This window comes from Fopius arisanus, unplaced genomic scaffold (genome assembly GCF_000806365.1).
Source record: "Fopius arisanus strain USDA-PBARC FA_bdor unplaced genomic scaffold, ASM80636v1 scaffold00001, whole genome shotgun sequence".
NCBI lineage: Eukaryota > Metazoa > Arthropoda > Insecta > Hymenoptera > Braconidae > Fopius > Fopius arisanus.
In genome coordinates, this window is record NW_011887740.1 from 2,158,439 (window position 1) to 2,169,331 (window position 10,893).

Here is a 10,893-nt window from a genome sequence, read left to right on the forward strand (position 1 = left end):
ATCAATTATCATGAAAAACGAAGAAAAATCCCTTTTCTCACGAAATCAGTCTAAACGAGAAGTTCAACGAAGATTTTCAATTGCAATTGAAGTCAAACTTGGGGAATTAAAAATTGATCCAATGTTTCCAGAAATTTCACACAATCAGTCCAATTGCAGGGATAAAAATATAGATCGAAATAAAGTCAGTGGTTGAAAGTCGATGACTCATAGGCCAATCCAACACGTGGACTGAGAATAAACGTATGAGCAAAACAAACAGCTCCCCCAAACCCGGGTGAAATAACACGGCACGTAGAAACGCTTGAATTTCAAATGTCTAACGAAGTGGCAATGGTGTGGAAATAGGTACGGCACTGTGACAAAATAGTGGCGTGAGCCAACGTGTCCAACGGGTTGGAAAGACGAGGTACAGAGAGTTATAATACGATAGAGTTCAACAGGGAGTACCTAGTGGGAGGAGTGCAGGAGTAGGTAAATTGTGGTACCACATTGGCCTGCGAAAACCCCTCTGGACAGTACAGACGATAATGACTGCTTCGTTAATCTAATCTGCTCTACCTCGGCAATAATAACACGTGAATATGACACTTGATTATCCCCCATACCCTCCACTCCTCACATTTTATCATCTTAAGACGTGTCTTTCACCAACTGAATTCACCCAATATCTCACCTAAACTTTCCTCTCAATCCACAAGAATGTCATCAAAGTAAATATTACAGAAAAAGAATTTGAGAAAAAAAAAATATTTTGCAAAGAATATTTTCTGGTGGTTAGGAAATATTCTCGGTTAAAGAAATTTTTTTTTCAGGGTACTAGCACGATAAAAGGAATACACCTGCATCGTTTTGGGCGTTCGAGAAGACGAAGAAAAATAATAATTCACACGTTTTCTCAATGCCAACGTATACAACAACCAATCGTGCACACGACTGATAAATTCCCTCAGGAAATTATCGGTGTACACTCTCAGCAGTCGTTCAGGATTATTATGCAGTCGCTTAGAAAGTTCCACAAGTTGAGAATTGAAAAAAAAAAAACAGCGTACGCGTTCTGAGTGCGCGTGAGCGGCCATCTCAAACACACAAGTATATGTTTCCTGTGTTCAATTCGAGACCATTTAGTTCATGATACTCCATGAATAATCATCAGAAAGATCGTCTAATATTCAACGCGTTCGTACTCTTTTAAATTCCCGGTGAGATTTGCACATTAGCAACGGAAGATGGGAATAATTCAACACGTCGAATAAAAAATTCAAGAATGGCTAAGTATTCCTGAATTAGCCGATTTATTGTCGGTATTTGAACGAAACTTGAAAACTATTAATTGGAAAAATTATTGAAGCGTACCGACTGATTAATCTAAGGACTAATTTTTTTTTTTATAATATTTAATTATAAAATATAATTAAATATTAATTCTCATTTTTTGGTTTATACGACTGAAAAAACGTGAAAATGTCGAAAATTCAAATAATAATTTCCCTGAGTTTTCAATCGATTAAAAATACAATTGAATTTGATATTGATTTTTTACGATGAATGAAAAATTGGGTAATCGTTTTTAATTGAATTTGAATTTAAACTCATACAATTAAAAATTCCGCTGACTTTGCCTAAAATTCCAAGAAATTTTTACCAGTGCAAATACAATTTCAAGATAAAAAAAGAAGTTTTTTCAGCGGAAAATGCTGACTTGATAAAAAAAATCCATATACATCCAACCCCAACATTTGACGCACATAGAAATTTCATTGGACATTACCAGCGACAATAGCGCGACCACAAATTGTTTGGAATGAATTAGAACGCCTGAGAATCATTGAATCTATAATGGCAGTGGAGTGAGAATGCCCGGAGAAGCCATAGAGAAAATGTTAAAGGTGCATTGGACATGACTCTACAGGGTTATGTGACCATAGCCCATTGTTCGTAAACGACGTAGGGAAACGTAGGTACCATAAACGCTTGGTGAACGCGTCAGTGTCAGAGGAGCGGGAAGCTAGAAATGACCGGGACGCAATTTCCATTTATGCGAGACAGCTACCCGTGTTAATGCCGTCCCAAAGACCGTTCACAGGGGTATAGAGGTGAAAGAGGTGGAGAACCTGAGGGAGAGCCCACCGACATTGCAATTGCTATAGCCTCTTACGTGCTATAGCCAAAGGAATATAACGCGACTAAGGCGACAAATACTCTCCCTGAGTATAGCATTACCCAGAGGTTCACTCTAGTCGTAAACATCGCCTCGTAACTGTAAAACCCGTTTCCATGATCGCCAAGCTACCTTGATTAGGAAACCCACTGCGACAGAGAGGAACACACGCATTCCGTCAAAATCCTCAATGACAATGAACCACGAAATTGTTCCGTTCATATGGAACAACAAACAGCACCAAGTCTAAAACACTTTGTACCGGGGAACCCTTTACTCGGAAATTCATTCATCAATTCTAAACGATCTTCGTTCACTATTAACGAATGATTCATTTCAAGGGCCATAATTGCATGATCCCATGATTGATGTTCACCGGCTCATCAATACGCATGGTTCAAATATCAATAACTGAGCATTTATAACAAGACCAGAGAGACCCAACCGATCTATCCATGAAGCCCTTTCTTTCTCGCAGCAATTTTTTTGTTTAAGAAGATAGAAATATGAAATCAATCAGCGGATTTGCCCTTAATAAATCCTTCCCCGAGTCATTGGACACGTATGGTGCATTGGATGTTATCTACAAAATGACGTCAACAATTCTTGCAATGCGAAAATAGCAATTGGTACGGGACCTTCGTTACGTACGACCGAACTCTAATAATAATGATCTTAAACCAAGTGGCCACACCGCGAGGCCAACTTTACGAAGTACACATCACGTTTTTTCATCATTCTATACCTCTATCTCTCACTCTGTCTTTCTCTGAGACATCTCCCACCAATCACTCCACCACCGCGGCATCTTCTTTTTATCCCTGCAGTCTTGTCATCTATACCCCGAGTGAGGTCTCCAACTTGCGCAATCACTTTTAGAGTTGACAAATAGTTTTTAATAGTAACCGCACCACCCAGGAAATCTGACGAGGCTATTTAGCAATCGAACGAATCCATTCCCAACAATTAATCTCTTTTTTTTCCTTCTGCGAATGTGGCTTTTATTCGGACAGGAAATACCTGACGTTCGTAGAAAAAAAGAAAAAGAAAAAACTACTGGTCAAACGTGTGAGATAAGAGCCGATGGGATTTCGACATGTTGGCTCGTCCACTCGACAATTCCCAGAAATTTCATTTTATTTTTTCTCTCCTCGTTATTTTCATTAGATCAGAAATGATTGCGGTGTGGGACTCATCAAGGTGGCAGAATCGAACATTAAGACACCGAGATGTGGAAAATAAATGGAGAAGTGGTGGTGATAAAGCAGAGAATAAAGGGAATCGTAAGGTCGACGAGTGACGAGGCGATTTAATTTCGCCGCACGGACGAAGCCAACAATAAACACGAAAAAGGGACCCCGACGTGTCGTGGTTTATTACATTTTTTTCCTCCTGGCGAACCTAATGGGCCACAGGGTGAAATAGTGTCAAGGCTGTGGGAATCCTTCGAATGGCCAGAGAGAATAAGAAAAAAGAAGAAGAAGAGAGGGAAAAGGACAATTTTTCTAAACATAGATGAAAATCCCTTCGGAAGGGACATCTGGGGAGATAAATATTTTTGAAATATCGTGGCAACCCTTATGATAAAAATGACTGGGTTAACGCTTCAATGACTTTAGTACACCTTATTCCCCTGTTTATCGGGTCTTACCCATCTTACAAGGAGGTTAGTCACGTACCTGAGGTAGTGAGAGTAAATGGATGGACGAAGTGACGTACGTCTAGACAGGGGGCGCCGAGGGATATGTAATGTATATCCAGTACTTCAAACATCTTACACTTTGCTTTGAGTAGCCGAGAGTTTATCGATAATCACTCGACGTTAATGCTTGTGTAAAACCGGGGGTTGACGATAATGCAACTCTGCCATTTACCTTCTTCTTCATTTTTCCACTCTTTTTTAAATATCAATTTCACCCTTTTTTTATACCGCGGCATAAATACCGGAGCGGAAATTGAGGGGATACACGAGCTCATGGCGTGACACTTCAACCACTACCGAATTTTGTGACATCAGTGATAACAATAACGGTACAGCTTCGGTTATCACCAAACACCGATTCTGTTAACTGATAATGAAAAAAAAAAACTGAAACGGTGAACCATTGATTCGATCGCCCAAATCGTTCATGAAGAATTATTCTACACTATCCGATATCCGAGTATTTTCGAGATTTTGCAGAGGACCCTACCGTCGATTCTCCGATGAGATAACAAATCGCTACTGTTGAAACTCTTGGAAACCCCATGTTTTGGCACGAAATCGAAGGCGGAAGTATTATGTACATGAAGTAACTTGTTATGGATCTATGAAAGTTATTTTATGCACAAATCTCGTTATTTTGCATTAATCGCGCGATATCTAGATTTCCCAGAGTAAAAAAATTGCTCCCTGATAATTATAAATGAGAATTGCCTCAATAAAAAATAAAGGAAGCAATACCGAGTAAATAAACATAATGTCGCAGAATGCCCACCCAAAAATTCAGCCATCCATGAAATCACGATGATCCATAAATAATTGGGCGAATAATTCCTCTCGCGAGTGACAACAAAAAGCAGTGAAAAGTAAAGTCGAGGGTGCATATTTCATAGAATACAACAGAGCTCCATATCCCCGTATCTGGGGTGGAGTCTTTTTCATTTCAAGGGCTGATCGGTGGAGTTGAGCGTCATATGAATATGTAGTTGTAGTTCTCCAACTACAACTGCAACAGGGGATAGTTAAAAGTGGATAGCGTGCGTCCACACGAATTGGGGAAAAGGGCCCTTCATGTAAAGCCCAGGTGGCTAGTGAAAACCTCTTGGGCTCCCCTTTTTTCCATTCCAACCCCCTTCCCTCCAATGCGTATCAACAATTCCCCCTCTTATTCCATTGGCACATGCGGAAAAGACAAAAAAAAAAATGAAGGGAACGTCAAACACGCAAAGCCTATCCGAGAAACTGATGAACAGCCGACCCTGGATTTCGTGATTCCGCATAATTCCCAAATATTTCTAATAAAATTTATTCACTATGAATAGGAAAAATTAGAGGGAGAAGGCAGCGAAATGAATACTTCAGACATTGTTTTTTGGCTATTCATAACTCAGGAATAAATTGAGCAATTGAGCTCAATCTGAGTTCATTAGGAGGAGAAAGAAGTGTACTCTTTCAGAGGAAAAAATTATCCCATTTAATCCACAACTGAACGAGTTTTCAACATTTGAGAGAAAGTTTAATGTATCTATTTAGCTCTCTTCTGGCCTACATCATCAGAGTCAAGCAAAATAAATTTTGCCAGGAATGATTTTTTATTCAGTCCCAAAGTTTAGAAATCCCAGTATCCAATCGGGCTGAAATAAAAAATTTCTGAAGTATCCGACTATTGTGCTTAACAGAAGGCTATCTATAAACTGAATTATATTCAGCTCCTATTTCCCTCGGAAACGAAATAGAATGAATTTGTATCTCATTTAACGATTTTTCGGACCGCAAGAATGATGAAAAAAACGAGTCGAGACGTCAGAGGAAGCGTCTCAGGAAAAAAAAAACAAATAAATACAGAAGCCCTGGGTAAATCTATCCAGAGTTTATTTCGGCCAACGATTTGGCACCGTCTACGGCAAATAGGAAAGCACGAAATCACTAGGAGAAAGCGACGGAGAGCAAAATGCCCAGCGAATCCGAGACCGTATGATCCTCCTTCTCCCGGCGTCTATCTATTTATATCGTTCAAGAAGGGCGGCTTAATGAGTCTAGGAACTGTCACAACGAGTGAGATACGATCCCCCTGGGGTGTCATCGGTGATTCAGATAGAGACAACCAAAAACTACACCATTACATGCCTCAAAGAGCCGAAAACTCGGAGGGGGGGGCTAAAGAAAAAAAACTATTTCAAACTCGAATAAATGTCGTTCAAGGTCGACCGAAAAGATTCTCAAAAAACCAGCGAAAAAAAAAATGCCACAGAATAATTTCCGCTGGCATTTTAGACATCTTCAGTTTTTTTATACCTTACAGCCACTCGGATAAATCAACCTCCAATATTTTTAATTCCAAAATTCGAGAGTTGTTTCATCGAGTTGATCTGTAAACAGGTGTACCCCACGAATCTGCAATCGTCGAATCAATTTGTCCGGTAAAAAACACCAGCCAAACCCGATAAGATAGAGAATAACAACCGGCTAAACGATACCTAAATCGTACAGAAAATATTCGAGAGGGGTGAGAGGAAGTGGCGAAAGCACACCGGTGGTCTCTCGTCTCACATTTAAATCGCAATATCGATTTATCGATTTGTCTCGCCACCGGTTGCGTGTCTGGAGTTACGTATTCGTATCAAATATAAAGTCGCAAAAATACCAACTCTCGAGTTAATAATCCAAAAAAGAAACGAATCAAGTGAAGTAGAAGAGACATTGTCGTAGGGAGCGAATGGATATTTTTTCCCCCTCGAGAGATATGAAAAGAATCATCCACTCCGCCATTCTCGTTCTGAGAACCCTGTTATTTGTTGAACGTAGGCGGCAGCATTCGCGGAAGAAGAAGAAAAAAAAAGAAATAATAAAATTCTGTTAAAGGAATACAACGCGTACAAGATTTGTATCCGTCAGTCGAGGTCGTACTTGCCAATATTATATTATCATTTTTATCTCAACTCCCAATCCCTCGCTGACTAACGACAGATCGTATAATAATACAACGACAATAAATCTTCACTGGACCCATGCATTTGTCAGTATCTACTACGATTCTAAGATCATTTCAAATTGCTTTATTGTCCGCTGTCTAAGTGCATTGCACATTCGTTATAATCCAGTGGTGGAGACCACAAGTCGCGACTTGATTCTAAAAATTTGTACCTTGTCATTGGCTGTACGATAACGCACTAGATAGACTTGAAAACAATCTCACCCTACAAAAGAATGATTGTGAATTATTCCCCGGTACTGACATAAATGTCCCCGCACTTGATTGACCATTTCTCTCGCCTGTTGATTCACAAACTAACCGCCTACAATTTTTTTCTCCCCCGACTATAAACAACTATAATCACCTATAAACAACGATAAATAACTAATCGATTTTACCTACTCCATTCACGAGGAGCAAATATTTTCATTCTGAAGGAACGACAAAGACGTGTTTTGCGCCTCATTCAATGACACTAATATCCTCCGCGGTTGCTTTCCAGGGAAAACAATTATTATTTTTTTTTATTCCAATGAAACAATAGTCCCTCTCCCTTTTTCCCCTCCATAAGCCCGATGTAGTCATCGGTTGAATTGCGAAACTCGTTCGCGCGCACACGCCTCGTCCCACGCGAAACAAAATCCCGCCAAAGCGAGTTCTGGAATACCATTAGCTATGTATATGTGGACATTCTAACAAAGACACTTCGGCATTATGCGTCAGACAAAAAAATGAAGAATAAAAAAATAAGAATAAAAATCCCAAGAAACAACAGAGAGTAGAAGTAGAAGACTGAGGGATTGATATCAAAGGGCTCCAACAGAGTCTCTAATACATGAATTTCAATGTTAAAACTCACTCCAAAAATAATGCACTGTATCCATCCAAGTCGCAAGTAAGTTGGGCTTTTCTCCGCGTCTGGTTGGATGGCACGTTTAAAACGGTAACTCGAGGGGGCAAAAGCGCGCGCGTTCCACAGGCCTCAGTATCTTCGAATGTCGAGGAAAAAGGAGCCAGAAAGCTCCAGTTCTCTCTCCCCCCCCTTCTCCACAAAACAACAATGAAACAAAAGAACCCACCGTTTTGTCTTGGCACAGCACGTCAAAAATTCACCTCAAATACACAAATTTTTATTCAAACCAAAATCTCGGTTTATTCACTCGCGATAACAGTCCCCGCGGTGTCCGCAGGTGTTTACCTGGACGTTCATGAGCGCTAGCCCGTTAAAAATCCCCGTGGAAATACAATCATCACAAACCGACTCACTCAAGTTCACGTATTAACTATCAAAATAAACACACCAGCACAGCTTGCTTACACCAAACAAAAACGCGTAGCTCCTCAAGAAAAAAAAAAAACAAAAGAAGAAACAAAACTTTAACAAAGGCAAATGCCAGATAACCTCAAATCACCGAAAAATTGTCGTGGGGAAAAAAAAAATCACACTGTCAGCCGTCGGACGCGGGACGTACAACCCCGGGGCCGCGAACACACGAGTTTTCGTAACAAACACCAGGTTTTGATGCCAGCTCACACCGTTGTCGGTGTACGTTTGAGCTTGACGTTATTCTCTCTCCCTCAAAGATCAAATCTATCCTTATTCCCAACTTTTGCTTCACCTCTCCCTTTTTTTTTCTCTCTATCTCCTCTCCTCTTTTGTTTCACCTTTTCTACTCTCCCACCTCCGCAGCAGCAACCACTCGAGATTTTATATGCCCTTTCTCTGTTAGCCAAGTAGTAGTTTTCGTGCGTTTAAACTCCACATACACCCGCTCTTGCCCACCACTCGTGCACAACTGTCTCCCTCTCTCCCCACCCTAGCGGCATTCAGCTGTACGTACAGTTCACCCCCTCTCTCGTTTTTATCTGTGTTGGTTACACAGGAGGGTTTATACCTTGGCTATTGGTGTCTCACTTCAGCCGCCTGACGGCAGCGGGCCGACGCTTTTCCACCACGCCGTCGGATCAATAATTCACCATATATTATCACCAAGTAGCGTACCGTGCGGTGATAGAGATGCACGAGTTCCCGGTGTACACTCCTTTCTCTCTTCCTCTACCCTTCACCACTACCACATTCACAACCTCCTCCCTCCTATCCCTCCCATCCTCCCCCTCCTAGTATACCACCCACTGATCCCCCTTACCCCCCACCCTAACCACCCGAGCAATCAACAACTTGATAATTTTCTAAATCAAGGAAACGACGGTCATCATGAATAAAATTATCGCAATCATATCTCCTGGCATTTGGATGAGGTAAGACGACGGGAAGTACGTCGACGCGACGGCGAACGTTCAAGTGCCGGCTGGCGCTTGCCCCTCGACAACACTTCGCCACGGTTTGTATTTGAGAGTTGGTTCAATCGCGCAGGCCAACCCACGGGGGTTTACGACCAAACACACGGATCAACGGTGTAGGCCTCACTCAGGCATCACGCACAGCCACCAACCGTTCACGGATCACCGTCGGATGCACAGGTTTTTTTTTTTCCCCTTTAATTCTAAGAATTACCGTCACGAGGAGACCCTCCAGAGGAGAGCAATATTTTAACGAGGAGCACAATATTATTGGAGCTAGTCTAACGAAAGCCAAACCTCACGAAAATCACCGAAAACAATAGATTATTTTATAAATAAAGATGACAAGCATCGGATATATGAAATTACCGCTGATTATTCCACGCAACACACGCGATTCTCTCTCTCTCTCGGTCCCTCTATCCCACAGGTTAAATCCTGATATTTTTACGGTATTAGTGGATTTTTATCGTTAGTTTACTCACCAGAGGTCGAGCGATGAGTGTTGATGACGGCTGATTCACAAACACTAATATTAGTCACTGAAATGGTTAATTGCCACGATATTTGGTAGTTGGAGGGTAAATACGAGAGGAGTTACTGTGTTTTTGGTATGCCAGGAATGGCACAAAGAATCTAGACAACGCACACGCCTGGTGCGCAGCCGGTCTGCGCACACGCTGACACCGAGCGGCCGCGGGAGAAACCAGAAACCGAGACTGGTCGAGTCACAGCGGAACTGCCCGATTCCCACTACCCGTCACCAAAATTTTTCCCCTCCTCTCGCGGTAAATCCCCACTCTCAACTATTCCCTTGATATGTCCAACCACGTGATCACGCTGCACTAGCTTTCCTAGGTTTGAGCCCCACCACTCTTGCCACTTGGGATTTTGTGTTGAGTCAAACCCCCACTCAACTCGTTTTCGTCAACACAGAGACTAGAGAGACGGTCAGTTGGAAGTCACGCACATGTGAAGGTAGGGCTCGTTGGCTTGCCAACGCAACGGCCAACTGCCACGGAAAACCCCTCTCACATTTACCTTTTTTTTTTTTATCCACTCTTCTCCTCTCCTCTCCTCACTCTTCCTCGCTCCACCACTGTATTTCTCTTGCTTCTCTCGTTTAAGTTTCAAACGAGATTGGGTAGGGGAGGCACTTGTTGATTTTCATTCGGAAAATCTTTGAGATTTTATTCACTTGTATTATTTTGATTTAACTAATTCCGAGCTTTTCTCCATGATTCTCGATACGCTCCAGAGTGATATTCTATTTTCTTTGAGGTTGCAATTAGGGGCGAAGGGTAATGTCTTTGGAATGAATTGGGGCTATTGTTTTTATTAGTCGGGGATTATGTCGGATCCTTGGGGGTTTCTCGTGGTACAATGGGTGGCGAATAAATAGGAAATCCTCGGAACATTTGCTGTTTGATTTAGGGGGCTTTCTAATTGTTGGAGTCGACGGATTTTGGGGTTCAGGCACTTGTGTACTCAGCGGATTCGGAAGATGAGTCTCATCGCGGAATGACTGACCCACTGAGGGTTTATGCCCTTTTCTGTCTCATTTTTGAGGGGCTCGTTGGAAGGAGATGGAGAGGACATTTTTTTTTTCGGCCTTTGACGAATAGCGCCTTTTTTTGTGGCACCCGGTGGAAAATACTGAGACATTCTCGGCTCTATCTTGAGATCCTCGTAATTCGGGGAAAAGTGGATGGGGATGGGCTCACACCTACTCTTAGTATTACCTGAAAGGACTGT

The 10,893-nt window shown here is 41.8% G+C and overlaps 1 protein-coding gene across 6 annotated transcripts in view; it reads right to left on the minus strand.

Annotated features, from left to right (window-relative positions):
• scalloped (TEA domain transcription factor 1 homolog scalloped) overlaps nucleotides 1-9,811 on the minus strand; it is a 98,105-nt gene extending 88,294 nt beyond the window's left edge. For 4 of the 6 annotated variants that reach the window (XM_011315719.1, XM_011315692.1, XM_011315729.1 and 1 more), the window contains exon 1: nucleotides 7,697-8,846. In XM_011315719.1, the coding sequence (XP_011314021.1) occupies nucleotides 7,697-7,721 (25 nt within the window). In that variant the 5' untranslated portion in view covers nucleotides 7,722-8,846. Of the gene's footprint in view, nucleotides 1-7,696; nucleotides 8,847-9,623 lie in introns of those variants that run through there. The other 2 variants (XM_011315708.1, XM_011315737.1) reach the window with 2 other exon arrangements.
• Between the last annotated feature and the right edge of the window lie 1,082 nt (nucleotides 9,812-10,893).